Here is a 21,726-nt window from a genome sequence, read left to right on the forward strand (position 1 = left end):
CACCTCGGATCAGCTGTGTGGTTTTCTCTTCCCATTCTGCCTCAGAGAGACCTCTAGATTATGTGGGATGATGTCAGAAGATGTTTGCTGATTGCTTCGTAAACTCTGAAAATCTAACCTCTGGCCAGAGGTGAAGTAGGAGTTAGGAATATATTTATTTCATATTTTATTTTAACATCTTACTTTGAGTTCAGATGTTATGAGGCAGAAATTCAACAATTTAATGAAAGCGAAAAAAATATAATCAATGGCAGGTTAATTCACAAAGCAAAGATGTTTCTGGGAGTAATTTTATATTGTGCCTCACCTTAATGCCTATCTTTGATTTGAAGTCTTGGCATAAAATTTAACATAAGCGACAGCAACATCCTGACCAATTATCCAAGCTATCCAGACATCCCCAAATGTCCAGAACATAGCACACGGTCTGTAGGATTAAGAGGTTAACTCCTATAACTTCAAACGAAGTGCTTGATAATAAAAGCAAAAAGTACAGAATCTGAGGTAACTTCCTTTCTTAATTAATTAGACTGACCAGGTGGAAGCGAAGAGCCGGTGCTGGTGCTGGGAAGCCTATAAAGCTGAGCACTGTGACAGCACGACCGAGGAGGAACAGAGATTGTTTTAATATGTTTCTATCCTGTGTCACAGTGTGAAATTGTCCTGGTTTATGTCCCTTTTGGCAAACTTACATAAAAGTGACCTTGTACTGTATTTTATGACCAGATGACTTTTCCCCCCCAGTGGCTAATTTGTATCAGGCCTGCATCTGAAAGAGACACAGAAATGAGTAGGAAGTCCAGCTTGGTCTCAGGGAGCTTTCATTGCACTCTTTCATTGTTTTTGCTCGCTTTTGCCACTGATCATCCATAAACTGTTGGACATGAGTGAATGAGGAAGTGCTGCTTCGTGTTAGCGGCACATGCGCGCATTCGGCCTGGTTTGTGTGGTGAGAGGAAATCACACACGGGAAGGAAAACTCCTGCTGGGAGACTTGCAAGGAGATTTGCCTTGGGTGCGTTTTGATCTTGCTGTTTATTACAGAAAATGGAGTCATATCTCCCTGACTATTGTTATGTGTTAATTTGATTTTCCCAACGCCTTCAAGAAAAAAAAATCATTCAGCAATTTATTAATAGAATTCCTCTGCCCTTCCCCACTTGGGAGCCCTCCTTGTTTTCCATAGAAACAACATGGAGAAAGATGATTATTTTTAAAACATTTGATTCTGGCAGTCGTTGATATGCTCAGGGTTCTTTTCAGAATTGCCAATCTACTGTAAAAGGCGTGATTGTAGTGATTCCTTGAAGCTTGCCATGTGGGATCTCAGAGAAAGATGTATATAAGTATTACTTTGAGGAAAAGAAAATGTTTGTTTCATGTAAGATTATTTGAGTTTATAAAGATTTTGAATTAAAAATCATTTAGTTCATGAAATGATCTTAATTTTGTCGCTGTTTTCAGTACAATTGCAATTTGGAGGGAACGAAATTATAATTTCAATAACAGTAACTTACTGTTAAAGAGCAGCTGTGTTTCTAAAAGACATCACTGGTACCCATATACTTGGAGAGGGTAGGAGTGTTGAATTGGACCGTTGTACAGCACTTTCATTTTTCCGTCCATCTATCAAAAAATGAGAGACTTCTCCCCTAACGCTAAATGTTCTCTTTCTTTGCATAATAATATAGTGGATAAATTGTGAGTTTTGGCATTTAGACTATCTGATTTAAATCCCGACTCTTCTCCTTACTAACGCAGGGCTTCAGGCTTGTGTCTCAGTGTCCGTGTCTGTAAAATGGGCTGCCGGTACTCCCTGCGGGGCTGCCCAGGGTCTTGTTGGTCTCACCTACCAGGAGCTGCCACTTATGAGTAGGTGCTTAAATGTGTGGCATCCGTGGTGGTTGACAATGAAACGTCAGGGGTTTGTGTAGGACCCTCTTCTACCTGCCATAGCGAAGCTACGCATGAGAAATGGTAGTGCAGTCGGCACAGTCAGCTCTGTTTCCTTGCTGGAATAGGAACTGCTCTATATCGTGACAGTGTGAGTTGTAAAAACATAGGTACTGTGTTTACTAGGTGACTAAACGTCAACCTTTATTTTATATGATGATTAAGTTATTAGCTAAAGTCTCACAATTTGGGGCTCTTTGTTAAATGAGGAAGAATTTTAGTATGGAGGGAATAAAAAATAATCAAGTTCAGATTTTAAAGTAATTAAACTCTTAATTAAATTGGCCCTACTATGCCCAACATTCATGAAACAACTTTATGGAAACAATCATTGTCAATTAGAGTCTCTTTTCCAAAACTTTTCTTGCGGGGGGGGGACTTGAAAACTATCTACTCTTTGTTGGAATAAGCTTCATTTGAAAGTAAAATTGATGTCTAATTTCACGCTGGCTAGAGAGCTGCTTACCTGGTTATGGCATGTTATGGCGCATGCTCACAGGTCCACAGCGTGGCTGGAGTTTGGACTATTAAAATCCTCTGTTTGGTTTTTAAACATATTTATTTGTCTATAAAATAATTTATTCAGCATTATGCAATGTTGATCTTATGATCTCTATGAAATATTTCCCAGTATATAGTTGAAACTTGGCATATTACTTTACCAACCCATTTATTAGGCCTGTTTGTTCAAGAAATAAATGTTGCATAATCAGATAAAGGCAATTGGATTGTTTGATAGTTTTGACATTAGGAAATACTTTAGGTTGTGATATACCTACTTTTCTTTAAAACTGAAGTTATTAGCAGTTACAGTACTTAAAAATTTATTGGTTTGCACAGCTGGTAAGCAAAGTAAGTTCTTATTTAGAAAGTCAAGTTCTTACTGTTTTGGAATAATTGAATTTTAAAGCACTGAATTGTCAAATATATATATGTATATGTATATATACATATATATATACACACACACACATATACTTTTTATTCTTTATTTTTTTTAATTATTCTTTTTATTCTTAATCTAAAAATAAGATTAGTAGGCAAAAACTGAAAAAATAAGGCTATAAAAACAAAAGAAAGTTAGAATTAAGTACCGAAATGACTAATTCATAGAAAACATTTCCTATTATCTTTTTTAGAACACAAAGAAGAAATTTGAAGTTGTTTAGAATGCCAGATTTAACTACTTATACACTTTCATATTTTAGTTGGAATTACTTGATATTTAATGTTTCTCTTTACACATTAATGAATATTAATTTTTATTATAAGCAGTTGATTTTTAATACAGACATGGGAAGGGCTTACAATTTTTTTTTTAAAAGATTTTATTTATTTATTTGACTCAGAGAGCACAAGTAGGCAGAGAGGCAGACGGAGAGAGACAGTGGGAAGCAGGTTCCCCGCTGAGCAGAGAGCCTGATGCGGGGCTCGATCCCAGGATCCTGGGATCATGACCTGAGCCGAAGGCAGAGGCTTAACCCACTGAGCCACCCAGGCAGCCCTATTTTTTGAAAGCTTTTTTGAGTTAGCAAAAAGATTTTTCTGATCTTTTGATGTCTTTTGTTTCCTTCTTAAATGCCCAGAATTGAATTATACTTCTGATTTTTTTGGGAAGAGATATAGTAAAGTACCTTACGTTGTAATAAGAACCTAGTGCATTAGATAACTTAAAAACTTGAATAATTTCTGAACAAGTGTTCTGAATGTTCCACTCTTCTTTTTGGCATTACCTTAGTTCAGGCTTCATCATTTTTTACTTGGATTATATAACCATCGTCCTGCTGTCTTTTCTGCTTCCAGTTTCCTTCCTGTACAGTGTAAGCTCCACTCTGTCTTCCAGCATTGTTTGCTTCGTGATATCTGGAACTCACCTCCGTAAAATCTTCTGATAGTTTTTAACTGCCAACAAAATGAAGCCTAACATCTGTAACACCATATCTACAACTCTGGAGATTCCGCTTACATCTGTCCTTTAGGCCAGTTTTTCAGGAGGCTCCCCTGTTCCCCAAGCTGTTTCCCACTGAACTCCTCGCCTTGTGCGGCCCTTTCTAGGTGCTTTCACGGCCTTCTGTCTCCCTGTGCGGTTCTGCCGGGAAGCCCTCCCTCACTTCCTGGTGGAATCTGTCTGTGAGTGCAACTGCCTGGTGCTCCCGAAGTCTTTCCAGCGGGGCTCCTTTGTGGTGAGCTGCTTCCTCCTCCTGCAATAGGGATGATAATTCTGTTGTGATTGTTTGTAGGTGTGTCTTTTTCACTTATTTACCATGGTCTGCCCAAATATATATACTTAGCCGGTTGCAGACAAAGTTTTTATAGAGGAAAAATGAAGTCCCAATGATTGTCAGAGGAAGAATCTGAAAATGCATCAATGCTCCCCTTTCCAGAGGGGGCTGGTTGTAGGTTTCTGCATGGTTATCATGCATGTATGTTATTTTTAGAATCATTTTAGAACCACAGCACATAAGAAAACATGGGAGTTTGCATTGTTTTGGTACAGTTTAGGCTTTTAGTCCAGAACCTCCAGGTTAAATTATAATGAGGCTCTTCATTAATGAAGCGAGTCTTTACAGAATCTTTACCATCCTTGGCTTGGTTTACAAAACCATATCTCCCCACCCTTGTTCTTTAGCTGGCAGTTGGGAGTGAGCCCCACAGTCACCACTGAGTTGGCCTATTAGGTGAGACTGGTGGTTCCCAGTCTCTCGCTGTGCTGGAGCCCGACTGCAGCCTGCTCGGCAGGATGTCGACCACCTGCCAGGGTGTGAGCATCCTCCTTTTCCTGGCCATGCCCTTCAAGGGCCATGTGGCCAGCGGCTGAGCTTTCCTCTGCCCGTAGTGCTCCGTTCCCAGCTTCCTTCTTGGCCCGGCCTGTCAGTGCAGGACTAGCATGTCTCCTGTGTTGGAGTGTCTCAGAAGCAGGAAGACAGATGCTGCTTTTGATGAAAAGTCAATGTAAACCTTGAAAATAGAGTTAATACTGTTTTTGTTTTTTTTTTATATTTTATTTATTTATTTGACAGAGAGAGAGGTCACAAGTAGGCAGAGAAGCAGGCAGAGAGAGAGGGAGAAACAGGCTCCCCACTGAGCAGAGAGCCCGATGCGGGGCTCGATCCCAGGACCCTGAGATCATGACCTGAGCCGAAGGCAGAGGCTTAAACCACTGAGCCACCCAGGTGCCCAGAGTTAATACTGTTAATGTAATATCTTACGTGCCACATCTCATTCTTACATAGAGTAGGCACTCTCATCTTTTTCCCAGCTGCCAGGTGTTACCGAAGGTTCATGCTTGCTTTGTGTTTTCTGGTTTTTAAACTGCTTTCATGTATTTCATTTGATCGGTTAAATATCTTGAGAAGATACCAAGGCAAATTTTATTGCATGTTTCTTTTTTTTTTTTTTAAAGATTTTATTTATTCATTTGACAGAGAGACATCATAAGTAGCCGGAGAGGCAGGCAGAGAGAGGAGGAAGCAGGCTCCCCACAGAGCAGAGAGCCCAGTGCGGGGCTCGATCCCAGGATCCTGGGACCATGACCTGAGCCGAAGGCAGAGGCTTTAACCCACGGAGCCACCCAGGTGCCCCCATTATTGCATGTTTCATATAGAGAATGTCTTGAAGCCCAAGTTTTCTTGGCAAACTTCCAGGACATCATCCACGGCAGAGCCATGGCTAGACTCTGAGGAGTGTGTGCCCGTGTTCGTACTTACTCATCGAGTAGTTCTCAGACCTTCTAGAGATTAGAGAAGGGCTACTGCAGTACAATTCTAAAAAGATAGCTCATACTATTTCTATTTTTTAAAAAAAATCAATAAATTTATATATTTTTCCTTAAAAGAAAACACCTCGAGAGCTTGTGAATGTGTATTTGGTGGGATTGTCAGGTTTTGGAGGAGATCCAGGGAGCGTGCTCATGGTTCCAGGACTCGACTGGCGGATCGCCCAGGTGAACCTCGCAAACCACAGTGGCGGTTTTGAGCATTGTGTGTTTTCTTTTTAAAAAATTCTTAGTCATTTAGTGCTATAATGAATGATTGCTTAAATACCATGAATCTAAGGGGCACTGAGGTTTAAGTGCAACGTGGATAAAGAGCATAAAACTAATGATGAGAAAAATCATGATTCTGTAGACCCACCACGTAAATCCTCACCGGGTTGTGGTAAAGATATTTGCCTCATTAAAAATTCTGTACTGCACATTAAGATGGCCTGGAACTTCAAAATTAATGCTAACCAGAGGAAACGGAATAATAATTTTATCTAATTTGGCTTTTTATGTATTAAAAATAGACGACTTGGGCCTGGAGTGTTATTTATTGAGAAACATTTGCAAAGAACTGCCTGAAATCTTTTCTTACTTAAATATGTAGAAATAAAATATGAAGGTTATAAAAGATAGTTTTTTAAAAAATTCGAGATGTTAAGAGTTTAAAAAATACTATAAGTTGTAATGCATAGAGAAATTTTAGTCTATATATTTTATATATAAGACTTTGTTTGGATCTAGTTATATGATGTTTGATGTCAACTCAGGAATTTTCTTATGTTGTTAAATAGAAGAAGCAAGCCAAAAATTTAACTGTATAACCAATCCCTCTATAATTAAATGCATAGATAAGTTCCAGGAAAGCAGGAAAATCTCCGAAGACCAAACTGAACAGGTACCACAACACCTGAATGGTGTGGAGTGAGTAGGTGATGTGAGTTAGTGAGTAGGTGGTGCCCTGGCTGCGCTGGTCAGGACAGCGAGGTCGTTACTCGGTGACAGAGAGTCACAGGTGCATAGAAGTGAGGAGATGGAACTGAGGCCCCGGCAAAAGCCTTTAGCAAAGGGGCCTCCTCATTTCTCACACACACACACACACACATACTCACACTCACACTCTCTCTCTCTCTCTCTCTCTTTCTCACACACTCACACCCTTTGCCCACTGATAGGGGAAGACTGTACTGTGAGCCTTCATTCTGGACCGAAGTCTCCCTGAGAGTTCCTCCACAGGCCTTTACCTCCTAGGGGTTGGGCTTCAGTTTTAATTTAATAATTTAATTTAAATTAAAAATTAAAAATTTAAATTTAAATTTAAAATTTAATTTAAATAATTTTAATTATTTAATACCTGCTGGGAAACCCCCTGAGATAAGAAATTAGAATAAAAGTCGTTTCAAAGCATTATGTATCACTTTGTCATTTTAACTTAATGTGTAATACTTCTAAATAAATTTTAGTTAAAAATGGCTTATATAAATGTATAATTAAAGTTCGCTTTAGAAAGTTCATTTAATATAATTCAAGATTCATATTCATATATGTTTTTGACCTGGTCCTATTTAACGATGACATGTGCTGTTTAATTGCCTTTAAATTAATTGTGTGATTCAGGACTTGACAATAAATGTTACTTAAACAGGCCTAAATAAAACCTGGTTTCATTTTGTCCTAGCTTTTGTACATTTTAAAATTACATTCTTTCTTAGTAATTTGATATTGGTTTAGTTCATTAAGTGTTATCATCCCTCAAAGCCAAGAATGAATAATGTAGTCTTTTTTATTTTAGCTACCCTTTTCTGTGAGTTTTTACAACGATCTGATACTTTAATCTATGTAGTTAATTTTGTGAGGTGTTTAAAAGAATGAATCTGAATTAATTTTTCTCTGTATTATTAAGTTATTCTAAGGCAATTTATATAAGAATATTACTCATCTATTATTTTTAAATATTTTATTGTGTTCTGATTTTCCTGTATTTCTTATCTATAATTTTTGTAATTTTTGAATAGAAGATTTTATTTATTTGAGAGAGAGAGAATAAGAGTGAGCAAGCATGATAGGAGGAAGGTCAGAAGGAGAAGCAGACCCACTGCTGAGCACGGAGCCCAGTGCGGAGTATCGGGGACTCCAGGATGGTAACCCGAGCTGAAGGCAGTCGCTCAACCAACTGAGCCACCCAGGCGCCCAGGACTTTTTGACTAGAAGCTTATGGCTCTTAGAATTTATTTCCCCCGTTTTTAGTCTATAATTTCTCTGTAGTTTTGATACCATCTACTTTCTATCATTTAGGGATTTCTTAACATTAGTAGTCTACTGATGGCAGTCTTGTCTTCTAGCATAATTCATTCAGTGAGTTACTCTGTGCTTGGTGGTGTTGCAGCTGCTAGGGATGGTGCAGATTAATTGATTGATTATTTGTTACATATTTTTCCTGTCTTTTGTGATGATCCATCATCTTGAACCAATCTCCCTGATTCCTCCTTTCTCTCTACCCTTTATCTGAAATACATTATTAATTTGCTAATTGTTAATTTGGGGACATTCTTTGGCCTTTTTCCAGATTGGGAGGTTTTGTGGTCTCTGCTGGAAATGGCTCTGATTTTGTCAGCAAATATGGAGGCCCAGTCTTCTCTTTTGGCCTCTCCTCTTTAGCTTTGTAAACGTTTTAGCCACTCATGGCCTTACTGTTCAAAGAAGATCTTTTCCAGTCTGATGTTCATAAATCCTCAAGATCCAGGATGATTTCTGCAAATGTACAAATCCTTCTTGAATGCATCTGTATTGTAGGATCCTGAATGTTTACTTTTCCTGTGTCTTATCGGGCTCACATGAAGCATACTCATGAGGCTGATGATTTTGTTTGTGTATCTTGACTTCTGTTGTTTTTTCATTAATATTTTAGTTTTAATTTTAAAAATTTCATAGGAAGCCAATTAATCTGACATTACACTTTATATCATTCCAAAGTACCCGTCAATATTTGTATTTGTAGTACTGTGTGATTATAATTAGTTTGAACATATATTTTATATCCTTTTTGCTTTAATAATTTATTTTGCATACATCAATTTTCCGGTGCCAGGAGCAGTTGTCCAAGACTTGGAAATGGGCAAAGGAGTTCCTGGGTGTTTTGTCAGTGGAGTCCTAGGCTTTGTGTGGAAGACTGTGGTGGTGTGTACCTTTGCTTGATTTTCTATTGACTTGGCTGTTGTACATCTCTTTAGGGCTAGAGCTAACTTGTAGGAAAGTAAGAGCAATGAAAATGAGTTTGTCTGATAGAATTGATTTCTATATAAAAGATAGCTCCCAACATTTTATTATGTTGTCCCATAGGATACTATCTAGTTTTGCATCTATTAGCAAATTGATTTCATCATTTCCAGTTATCTAAGTGTATCTGTGTTTTTCACATTCTTCTTTGACCTGGTCTTAACAAAAATTCAAACCATCTGGCTCTGCTGGTAAAGGATGTGAGGAACAGAAAGGACCAGGGTACTCAGAGGGGAGCTGCAGTTAGCAAGCAGCTGTAATACTGACTGTAAGCTGACATAGAAAATGGGGGTTCTGGTGGCAGAGTGTCCAGTTAATACTTACAAGTGTCTACCAAGATACAGGCTCAACTGAGACCGTCACTCAGAACCAGATCCTGCATGTCTAAGATCTACTTTCTAGTTCCACTTAGTAGTCCTGCTGTCACCAGAGTCAGGAGGTGATAAAGAGAACCAGGAGGGAAAAAACTCTTTAAATATAAAGATGAGTAGGAATTCAGAAAATGACCTGACATCTGGAAAAGCCAACACTGTGAGGTTACCAGACTCAGTGTATTGCTCAGAATAAATCGACAAAGAAAAGATTTCAGGGAGATTTAAAAATATTTGCTCTAGCATTTCAGACACTTTGGCAGAGGAAATTAAGCATATCTTATTCTCAATATTGCCAGAAATGAAAGTTCTACAGTCATTCTGATTTAAAAAAATCAAGTTCAGACAGTTTATAGGATATTTTTACCAGAAGTCAAAGCATAGATAACTTCAGTTTCATACAGATTTGTTCAGAGATTTGAAGATGGAACACTCACAGTTTTATGGGGCTGATAGAATCTTGATACTGAAAGTAGACAAGGATTGTATAAGAAAGGATCACTATAGGCCTTTTTATTTGTGAATACTTGTGAATCAAAAAATATTAAGCTGAATTCAGCCATATATGCAAAAAATCATCATCAAAGAAAATTTTATTTCAGGTATGCAGGATTGGCTTCACATTAGAAAATCTATGGCTGTAATTCATATTAGGAAAGTAAATGAGAAAAAAAATCATTTGAGCGCCTCCAAAGAGACACAAAACACATTTAGCAAAATCAATAACTTATTCATGGTTAAAAAGCAAACTAAGAATTTGAGCAAACGTTCTTCACTTGATAATGGATAGCAAATCGAAGTCCGTAACTGGCATTGTACCTAATGGTAAAATGTAGAAAGTATTTACTTTAAAATTGGGATGCCATCTGAAATCCTTTATTTCTAATAATAACACTGTAATGGAGTTACTAATAGTACAGTTAGACAAGAAAAGGAAAAATTGAAAGGTTAACAAAATATTATTAACAGGTGATATTGTCTGTTGAAAAACCCCATGGAATCTAAGAGTAAATTATTAATTCAAATAAGAAAATTTATCAAGGAACCTGGATATAAGATTAACATAGAAAAAATTAATATAGATTAAAATAGAAAATTAATATAGAAACATTAATAAATAACAAAGAAAATCTAATTAAAAATTTTATAGTAGCAATATAGCATAAGGTATTTTGAAATAAATCATACAAATGATATGTAGAATCTTTATGGAAATAATATATGGAAACAAAAAAATCTCATTGAAAGATGATACAGGAGACTTAAATAAATGGATAGGTTGTTCTGTGTTTAGGCTTTCTTTATGTGGTAAGAATAACAGTTCTCAAATTATTTTTTAGAATCAGTGCAATCTAAAAAAATTCTAACTGGTTATCTTAAAGAATGTGATAAGCAGATAGTAAAATTCTTACAGAGAGCCAAGAATGGCCAAAGCAGTTTTGAAGAACATGGTGATGGGACTTACTCTATCAAATAAAAAAGGGGCAGAGGACTGGGATAGACGTGTCTCCAAAGAAAACGTATATGTGGCCAATAAGCACATGAAAGACCTCAACAGTACCAGTTTTGGGGGAAATGTAAATTAAAACCGCAGTGAGGTATTTCTTCCCATGCACTGGGCTGGCGGCTAACAACAAGTGCGAAAACCCCAGACAATAACGGGTATTGGTAAGGATGTAGCAGCAATGAGATGCTCGAACACTGTTGGTGCGAATGTAAGGTGTGGAGACGCTGTGGGAAACAGTGTGGTGGTTGCTCAAGGAACTGAAATAGGATTCCTGTTCATGATCCAGCGGTTCCACTTCGGGGCACATACACAAAAGAATGGAAAGCGAGAACTCACAGATACTCCTTTATTCTTTATGAGCGTTTTATTCCAGTTCTAGTTAGTTAACAACAGAGTAATACTCGGTTTCCGGCGTACAACTGAGCGGAACGCTCCATATGCCAGCTGCGCGCCGCAGGTGCCCGCCCGGCTCCGCATCCCCTGCTGCGCCCGACCTCCAGCCCTCCCCTCTGCCCCGGTCGGCCCGGGTCCGCCGCCGTCGTCCTCTCTGCTCACACGTCCTTACACGCCTTTTCCCGGCGGCATCATCTAGAATCGCCAAAGGTGGAAACAACCCAAGTGCCCAGCAGGGGATGAACAGATAAGGAGGAGTAGCGCGCTTCTACAACGGAGCGTTATTTCGTCTTAAAATCAAAGACGGTCGGCCCCGCTGCAGCCCGGGCGAGCCGTGAGAGCGGTACGCGGAGGGCGGCGGGCTGACACCCGGCGAGCCGTCCGGTTCGTGGAGACGGTTCGTGGGGCTGGGTGCCGGGGCAGGACGGGGTGGGAGCCGCTGTCCCCGGGTGCGGGGGTGCAGTGGGCGGGTGTGGGGAGCTCTGCGGCGGCCAGTGATGGTGACGGCGGCGCAGCGTGAGTGAATGTATTGGACGCTGTACAACTGTACGCGTCAACGTGGTCAGCTTTGTGTTACGTGTGTGTTTCCACAGTCAAAAATAAGAGGAAATAAATGACGAACGTGGCAGGTCAAATTAGTGGTTACATTTGGCCCGGTTGCTGTGGAAGTTTGGGTGCCGTTGGGAGGGCCACATGGGTGCGCGGGTAGTTACGTGATGTTCCTGCAAGGTGGGGGGAATAGGCACTGGTGTTTTGTGGACAGGTGTTTTGTGGACAGGCTGGAGGCGTTTACAAACGGGGGGGGGGGAGGGTGTGAAAGGCTATTTTTCTTGGTGATGGGCTCACATCACCCAAATCGAAGCTCATATGCAAAACTGAAATGTCAGTTTATTGGTTTTCAGTGGGAAACTGTAAAATACACCTGCATGCACACCTGTCCACCCAATGCTGCTTTTTTTTTCTTTTAAGATTTTATCTATTTATTTGACAGAAATCTCAAGTAGGCAGAGAGGCAGGCAGGGCGGGGGCGGGGTGGGGAGGGACAGGCCCCCTGTGGAGCAGGGAGCCCAATGTGGGGCTCAATCCCTGGACCCTGGGATCATGACCTGAGCGGAAGGCAGAGGCTTAACCCACTGAGCCACCCAGGCGTCCCCAAAGCCGCTATTATTGAGAGCTGGGGGAGATGTGGAAATGAGGGAGAGATGGGCCCAACCCAGATAAGGGAGTGAGGGCAGACAGCCCTAAGCTTTGTGTCCTGTTTTGGAATTCTTAGTGCTCTCGTGTAATGTCCCCTTTGCCACATACGCAATGAGATGCTACATCTGAATGACGCGGCGGCACTCTCTGTCACGTTCTGCACTTCGATATTTTGTACGTTGTGCTGTAGTCATGTGATCAAAACCCTACCAATCTTTGTTTTGTTGTGTCTGTTGGGGTTTATGCGTGGGTGTTTTATGAAACAAATAGTAAGATACTGACTTCTCTTGTATTAAAAGTTCCTTATGGGACTGAGGATTTGACCTCAGCATGAGTTTGCTATTATGGAATTGAACATTAATGTTCTAGTAAAAGAAGCTTTTATGTGTTTTGCTTTATTTCTTGTACTGTATTAGAGGTTTGTCTTAAGTATGTTGTAAGCATTCTCCCCCCCTCCCTGTTTCCACATCAGTTCGTCTTTGGGGTCTCATTTTTGGGCTGTGTGAGGAGGTGGGAAGCACAGGCTCTGAAAGCGGACAGACCGGAGGTCGCAGGGAGCACCGGCTCACTCACTGCGACGGGCGGCCGGAGGCCGATGGGTTGACTTTCTGGGAGGTGAGCAGTACAGTTTACCTTCCGATTTATCGTGAAGATTCAGGGAGCACGTGTAAAGCAACTGGTAGGAGCTTGGTAGGTGTCAGTTCCCATCTCTTCTCTTCTGTGAGACTGATTCTGAAGATTATTGGAAAAGAAGCAGAACGAAAGGTTTTCACTGGCTGACCATGACGTTGTTCTGATAATCTAGTGTAGTATACTGCGAAAGTTTTCCCCCGAATTTAGAATTATGTTTTTAAATTTTAATATAAGGTCTTTGCAGTTGTTTTTTTTTTTTTTTTTTAAGATTTTATTTATTTGTCAGAGAGAGAGAGAGAGAGATCACAAGCAGGCAGAGCGGCAGGCAGAGGCAGAGAGTGAGAAGCAGGCTCCTCGCTGAGCAGGGAGGCCGATGCAGGCCTCAATCCCAGGACCCTGGGATCCTGACCTGAGCTGAAGGCAGACACAACAGACTGAGCCAGCATCCGGGTCTCGAGGGTTTTTGTTTGTCTAACATCATGGGAAGTTTCTCATAAATTTAAATACAATGAACATCTTAGTTCAATGAATGGGCAGTGATAGTGTTTTTATTTTAACTTATCCTAAAATATATTCTTTTTGTCAAATTTTAATAACTTGAACATCTTATAGTTTTAATTTTTCTATCTTAAATAGATTACATTTAGTACAGAATATATTAAGAAATATTTCACTGTAGTTTAACAAAGCTTTCTATAAAGCTGTTTTCTTTGCCTTGGGACCAAAACTTTTTTTGTTCAAACGCTTAATGATTACCTTGGGAGCGAAGTGGGGAAATGTTTGACACTCTACCAATGCCTGTTTGTAGCTTTCTTCATGGTTTAGAATAATTAATACCTGCCTTTATTTTCTGTTCCTCGTTAGTGTTTCTATCGATCTTCCCAGATGACGGCATATATGTTTGGTGCAGTCTTGATGGCATGCTGAGCAAACCTTACCTTAGTGTTACTAAGGGACTCTTTTTGTTAAATGAACAGTGGCTTGATATTTATTTTAAATGTTCTGTAAATGTAGAAAATTTTCCCAGGCTTTCCTGATGGGTGGAGCCGTAGTATATAACATGGTGTTTACATACCTTCTGAGAGGTCAAGATGTCCAGGCAAAATCTTTTTTAAATGTTCGTCACCACAGAAACATGTCAGCTTATTGTTAGAGCTTTTGTATATATATCGTCATTGTCACTTCATTGATCCTCTGCACAGAGCAATTAAGTGTGCAATTGACAAGCACAAGAAGTTCTAAAAGCAGTGATAACTATTTTAATGTTTTAAACTTTTACCTATTTCGTGCTTATTTAAATCTTAAAAGAAATCTCTGTCCACATATAGTTTTTACTAGTCTATTCAATTTAACCTTTTATCATGTTTTGATAGTTGTAATTTTCAAAATAATATTGATGTGAAACTAGTGTAATTATATAGCTTGCTTTTCTTAAAAAACACTATAGTGTTTTGTTAGTGAAAATAAAGTACTCAGTTTCAACGCTGTTTTTAACTAGTACTTTTGAGTGCTTGTTGAACTATAATTTTAATAAAAAGGTGGAGTTTCATTAAAGTAACTTAGGTTCATGGTTTTTGGATGGGATTAAAATAAGTATTCATATTGGGGATAAAAATATTACAGAGTTTCTGAGATCTTAATAGTGCATGACATAGTATAAACATCCAAAAGTACTTGAAAGAGGCACAGCTGTTGGTAAGTTCAAGTTCTTATAGTAGGTGATCTTATATTCAGGAGACTTACTTTTTAAGATGAACAGTGGAAACCTTCTTCCTCTCTGACAATGTTCTGCCACTTCGTTATTTGCAGGGTATTTCAGTAAGTTACTATGACATCTGGCCCATCTTTTAGCTCAGCATATGCAAGAATAGAGTTGATAGGAACCTTCCCCTTGGGGCTTCCTAGCTCCTGATTCTGACTCTTAATGGAAAAATGAGCAGTAGGCATATTTTTTTGCTTATATGCTGTCCTGCTGGTGATTAATGGTAGCGATAAAAGCTCTCTCAATGCTTTCATTACTTTGCAGACAGAATCACATACAAAAGTTTAAAAGTCTCACACATTAAATGCCACAAAGCCTATACTTTTTAGGCTTTGTAATACTTTTATGATCTCAAGAAAGGTGGTAATTGTAGTTTATGTATTTTTGACACTTGTAGGAGCCGGTCAATTCTGAATTAACAGATGAAGTCTCCGGTTGTTTATAGCCCCATTACCCCTCCTCTCTCTGTCCTAAAGTTGTTGACGATTAAAAAAGGCTGCCACGTTGCATTTAATGGAAGAATTTATGTTTTTCTATTGGTGTTGCTAAAGTTCATAAATGGGACACTTCAGTGATTTCAAGTTGGGCTGATTTTTACCTCATTTAATAAAAAAAAAAAGAATACAGTTAAAAGGAGAACTTAACTGTCCTGGCCTCCTAGTGGACTGAGTCAGAATAACAGTGATTTCTTCCTACAGCCGTCATCCTGAGTATTTCACAAACAGGCGTAATCCTATCCAGCAAATTTGATGACTGGCTCTGTGGCAGCCTTTTCTGTAAGTGTAATATTGCTCGTTCACTCTTTTGTACTTAGACTGATAAGTGAAAGTGAGATTTCTTTTTGTGAGTTATTTACTAGTTTTCAAAAGAAATATTGATAGTAAATTTTGAAAAATTTATATGATTTGACTGCAGAGGTCTTTTTTTGTTAAATGATTCTTATATGACTGCTAAGCATGTGAGTGTACATTTTAGACATTTCTTCTTGATATTATTCAATATCTGAAATAGAAAAAGTCACCTTTTTGGAATTATATAGCTTGTTTCTTTTTAGAAAAACTGTTCACATATAATTTTTTTATTAACAAAAAGATTTATTTGAGGACTTAATTTGTCACTGTATGGGAATAAGTGTTTGGGTCTTGAACCTTAATATCACTGTCAGACAGGTCACACGTAGGCTGCATTTTAAAAACTATTTTTCTTGGGCGCCTGGGTGGCTCAGTGGGTTAAGCCACTGCCTTCGGCTCAGGTCATGATCTCAGGGTCGTGGGATCGAGTCCTGCATTGGGGTCTCTGCTCAGCAGGGAGCCTGCTTCCCTCTCTCTCTCTCTCTGCCTGCCTCTCTGCCTACTTGTGATCTCTCTCTGTCAAATAAATAAATAAAATCTTTAAAAAAAACTATTTTTCTTAATGAGAGAATGTAATTTTTCTTCATGTAAACAGAAGGACGTGGTTTTTGAATTTAGTAGTAGATTTTTCTCTTTTTGACATTAATGCTAATGGAAATAGTAAGTAGAGCAATAGCATGTTAAATGAGGTTACTTTAACGAAGCTGTTTTTCAAATAATTTTATATCAAGGCTAAATTTAGAAAAATAACCAGAAAGTACTTCAGAGTACAGAGAACTTATATCAGATTTCGTTAGCAGCAGGGGGTTAATAATCTGCTCTGGCCAATATGATAACCACTAGCCTTGTGTGGCTGTATAAATGTAAAAGAACTAAAATTACATAAAATTAAAAACTAGTTCTTGATTCGTAGTAACGACATTTTAAGTGCCTGATAAACACACATGGCTAGTTGTTGTCTTCCTGGATAACATAGACTAGAACCTTTCCATCGTCACAGAAGGGTCTTTTGGACAGCACTTTCGTATGCTATTAAATCATAAATAATTTGCTTCATCTATAATTATTGTGTACACCATCTAAATAGCAGAAGAAAGAGTAAGACCAACTTTAAGGATTTATGTATGGCAGCTCACTTGCTTAGAAGTGGTGCTAATGAGACTTGATGTTTATTTGTTGTTGCATTCATGCACCTGTTTCCCTGTTGCTGGCCTGTATTTCTGTTAGCAAGTGGACAGAGTTCGTCGTAATGACACAATAGAATCAGGAGGACTTGGCGTTTGAATAGATCAGGGTCCAAGTGTGAGTGTGTGTGTGCGCGCGCATGCGTACACCCACACAGGAGGGTGGGATGACAGGGATGTTTGCAGCATCTGGAAAAAACAGCACCGTGGGTAAGGGCGCCATCAGCTGGGTTACGTTAACGCGGAGGGAGCGGGTTGGCGGGTAAAGTGGTGAGTCTGACTTTAGAATTAAATTTAAGTACTTGTGAGGTACTTGAGGGGAGGAGGCAGCTCAGATGTATGGATCTTGGTCTCAGTGGTGAGATTTGGACGAAAGATACAAACTTCAGAATCGTTGGTTAAATGGAGAGGCAAGATCACCTGGGAGAAGAACGGAGCAGTCTGTCTGTGTCTTCATCAGATGCGCTCTCTTGAGGTGTCTTTGGGCTGGTGCTCAGGGACTGGCAAGCCCCTTGGTAGTGCTGACGTGTGCCAAAGTTTGAGGAGCACTGATCCAGCATGTTGAAATGATGAACATCAAAGCCTGAGCCATGGGAGAAGAGGGATCTGAGGTGTTTTCCTTTATGTAAAGAATGAAAGAAATAAGAACAGAGACGGAGAAACCAGAGGTAGGGAAAGGAAACTGAGGGATGTGCAGTCTCTCCAGTTATAACCCACTAAGGAAGAGGTAAGGGCAGCTACAATTTGCTAGAAAGTAGGAGATGAGATTTAGGATCAAGGAGAATGGAAAACATTTAAAAAATTGAGGGAATCGTTAGTCAGCTAGAGATCAGCTTACGTAGGCACTACTTACCAGCAGAGGCCCACTTTGGAATGTGGTAGCCCATGTTTCTTAAGATTCTGTAGATTTCTTTCATCGGACTGAGAATTCAGGGAGTGAGCCACCAGTAGAATTAAGGTAGTCTGGTAGGAATCAAAGGGACCAGGAATATTAGAATTATTATTGGTACTGAAGTATCATTAAAATACACAGTTCAGCATAGGGGACAGGCAAGTGAAAATGAGACTGGAGAGTGGCAGTTATAATGATGAAGATACAGTGTAGGTTAGAGGACTGGAGGTATTGGAGAGAAATACGGAGCAGTCTCAGCGGTCTCTCAGTCTGGGTCTGAGAGATGAGGGAGTCGAGCTAGTGCATGTGCCGGGCTGTGGTAGCATGGATTTCAGGTTCATTAGGAGCGTGTATGTTAACCTTCATGGCAAGGGAATGATAAGAAATGCTTGTGTACCTGGTGCTGACATCACCAAGGAACTCGGGATTGTTTCTTAGAGGTCCGTGAATAGTAGGTGACAGAGATGGGAAGAAGGTGATAAGCTGGCACTAGGAGAAATACATTTAATCCAGAAACACAAATGATAGGTGAACGCCAAAGCCTTGAACATTTTAAAAACAAAGGCAACAATTTGAGCCATTACAGTTAACCCTTATATTGTACCTACTAAGCACCCAGCCTAATGGCTAAGCACGTTACTCATGTTAACTCATTTGATCCTTATAATGACCCCATTATAAGGTCGGGATAAACCTATTTTACAATTGCACAGAGGTTCAGCAGTTTGCCCAGTGTTACACAGGTGGTCAGTGATGGGACCAGGCTTTGAACCCAAGCAGTTTGCTGCTGGAGTTGGAGTCCTGAACTAGCTCCCTATACTGTCTCATAAACTAAACTTGGATATTTTAAAAGTTATTTTTCTGGGTGCCAATCTCTTGGAAGTAATTCTTTTAGGAAAAAATTTAAAAAAAAACAACATTAATTTGTTCTCATATTACTTAAAGTAACGCACATTCACACTATAAAATTTTGAAAATACATGAAAGGACAAAGTATATAAGAAAAATAGTTGCCTGTAGTCATAGTTTTTATAGCTGGCCTTGTAGGGCTCGGTGTTACAGGAACATGACGACACCCTCCTGTCTGGGAGAAGGGGCTGTGCCCAAGCTCCGCCTACAGCTCCTCCTCTGAAGCATCAGCTCATCAGGTCCTCGGCGGGGCCTTACTTCTCCCACCTGCCTACTGCTTGGGTAAGAGCGTTCATTACTAGATCTTGGGAGTCTTCTCATTGCCCTTAACCCAACCTTGTGGGACCCTTATTTGTTCTTCTCTAGAAAACCATGTTAGCCGCCTCCCCTTGTCACCCAAAGTTGCCAGAATTGTAGAGGGTCCGAGATTTTACCGTACTCGCAAGCTGACAGTTAGTCTGGGGTCCTGCACGGTTGTTGTAGGCACGAGACTCCTGGATCAGAGACGAAGGACTTCATTACTCAGAACAAGTAAGCCGTGAGCCTCCTGTTCCCCAGGACAGGCCCTCCTCCCACCAGCCTCACGGGGGCACGCGGCTCCGGTGACGCCACTCCTGCTGTGGGCTCAGGTCTTAGCTGAGCAGTCTCAGACCTAGGGAAACCCACGCATGGGCTTCAAGCAGACTTGCCTGCCCTTTGCTCTGTGGGAAACAGACCTGCTTCGGCTTCAGAGAGACACCGTCTCTGTCTTCCAAGAGTGTGTGCTATCCAGACATCCTTAAAAGATAGTCCAGGGGCTCCTGGGTGACTCAGTTGTTTAAGCATCCAGCTTGATTTCTGCTCAGGCCATGATCTCAGGGTCCTGTATCAGAGCACCCATTTTTCTTATCCATTAGAAGCTCTTCACATAATATTTGACGTGTAATCAGATTCTTGCTTACAAAAAAGGACTGGTGCTCAAAAAGAGGGAAGGAAGGTAAAAGAAATTCCTACTGAAAGGTGGCTACCTGGGCCACCTGGCTGGCTAACTTGATAGAGCAGGTGACCCTTCATCTCAAGAGTTCTGAGTTCAAGCCCCACACTGGGTGTGGCGCCTACTTTGAGAAAAGAAAAAGAAGGTGGCGGTCATGTTTTGGTATCCTAAGTGGCTTGAAGGTTGTGAAGTGCAGGTTGGAGAGTTCTTTGGGCGAGTCAGTGGGTTTTTCCGGAGCACGTTTGGGGACTTCATGTTTCGTCTCACTTGAGTCGTAACTACAGCCAGATCTGATGTGTTAAATAAAATACAAGCATCTCTCACTCCAGGCTGCTGGCCTCCCTTCCTGTGAACACTTCAGGTGTGCTGAGTCCACATTTGAGGACATCTTTGAACCTGCCCCGGGCAGCTCGGTGGTAAGCCTGGCCTGGGAGAGCAGGCCCCTCCAGCACCCTGTCATGCTGGGGCTGGGGCTGCTCCGCCAGGGTGCGGGCCCGGCGCTCTCCTCTCCGTCTGACCGCGCACTGCGGTTGACGTGCAGCCTCTCCAGTTAGCAAATTATATAGGGCGAAATTGAAGTAAGTGTGTGTTTTAGATCTTTCTGACACAACTTTAACTATTTTTAATGTGGAAGGAAATACTACATGAGATGTTTATTGAGAGACATAGATTTATTTCTAATTTTGCTTGTTGTATTAGATGTACATTAGTGCATTAGGGTATAAAACATCAATATGAATCTTTGAATTTAGGTATGGATTCAGTCATTTGGTAACTTTTCAGGAATATAAGAAAGTTGTTTTTCTTCATTTTGTTTGTCTTGTCCAATAGGTTTCAATGTTTCAAGCTTAGAAGCCTTGGTTTGGCTTGGTTTAGAAGACCTCTGGTTTGGCCCTGAGATCAGAATTCGTTTTATGTCTAAAACAAAACTGTGCGTAAAGATGGTTTATTATATTCCAGGCACGTGAAGTAATGATGGTTTTCTCGAATGTGAAGGAAGAAGTGGTACATAATTGTTAGCCGAGTGCTGCACCTGGTCTTCGTTTCTGCTGCCGGCTTTGGTTGGGGAGTCCCTGGGCTGCGGAGCAGGGCACGCTGGCCACTGCGGTGGTGGGGAAAGGGGGCGCTGGCAGCTTTGGGGGTGGAGGGGAGGGGGCACTGGTCCCTGTGGGGATGGAGGGGAGCGGAGCGCCGGCAGCTGTGCCGGGGCCGTGGGAGTGGGGCTCGGCGCTGGCGCCTTGGGACCGGGGCTGTGTGCGCTCACGGGCTCCAGCGCTCCGATGGCTGCTTGGCTGCCAACCTTAGTCATTCTTGACGCCCTCACATAGAACTGCAGACAAAAATTCATCAACCTGCATTTTAAAACATGGTTTTAAAAATGTTTTCACGAACTTTTTTTTTTTTGGTTCTTTAAAGCTTGATGGTATCCTACATAATTTGGTAAAGCAAAGTCAGTCTAAACCTGACACTGTAAAGCTGGAATTTTTTAATCTTGCGAATAAATACAAATTTCCTCCCTTTCCAAAGAATCTTTGTACTTTCATATGGATAGAAACCTAATTAATCATGAGATGAAATAAAATACAGTTAGATCTCCATTATCTCTTTCAGGGAATCCGAGCCCGCATTTTAGAAACTCTGGTCATGCTTGTCCTTCTCGCGCTCCTTATCCTCGGGATAGTGTGGGTAGCCTCGGCGCTCGTTGACAAGGACGCGGCGAGCATGGAGTCTTTGTATGGTAAGCTGGCTTCTCTCTGGGACCTGAACTGGGCGGCCGTATAATGACACACTCGCTTTCCTGAGTGTTTTAGTAATTCTTTGTGTCGTTAGCCCTTGTTGTTAATTTACAGAGTTAACAAGTCTTTAGACATGTTTAAGAGAAGAAATGAGTGTTCATGTGTTTGCTGTATTCAGAATGAGCAAGCAGCTTTTAAGATTTTTTGTTTGTTTGTTTCTTAGCTGGTTTCTGTTCGTAAAATTCCATGGAGATTTTTTTTCTCCTCCAGACAGGTTTTGCAAAAGGGTTATTTCCTTTTCTTCAATTTTAGATCTTTTTATTGTATAA

The 21,726-nt window shown here is 40.4% G+C and overlaps 1 protein-coding gene across 9 annotated transcripts in view; it reads left to right on the forward strand.

Moving 5' to 3' along the window:
- The window catches only part of LMBR1 (limb development membrane protein 1), a 156,628-nt gene that overhangs the window by 71,092 nt on the left and 63,810 nt on the right, over window positions 1-21,726 (forward strand). For 8 of the 9 annotated variants that reach the window (XM_046021227.1, XM_046021228.1, XM_046021229.1 and 5 more), the window contains one exon: window positions 21,273-21,399. In XM_046021227.1, the coding sequence (XP_045877183.1) occupies window positions 21,273-21,399 (127 nt within the window). Of the gene's footprint in view, window positions 1-15,550; window positions 15,629-21,272; window positions 21,400-21,726 lie in introns of all 9 variants that reach the window. The other variant, XM_046021232.1, reaches the window with a different exon arrangement.

This window comes from Meles meles, chromosome 10 (assembly GCF_922984935.1).
Source record: "Meles meles chromosome 10, mMelMel3.1 paternal haplotype, whole genome shotgun sequence".
Taxonomy (NCBI): Eukaryota; Metazoa; Chordata; class Mammalia; order Carnivora; family Mustelidae; genus Meles; species Meles meles.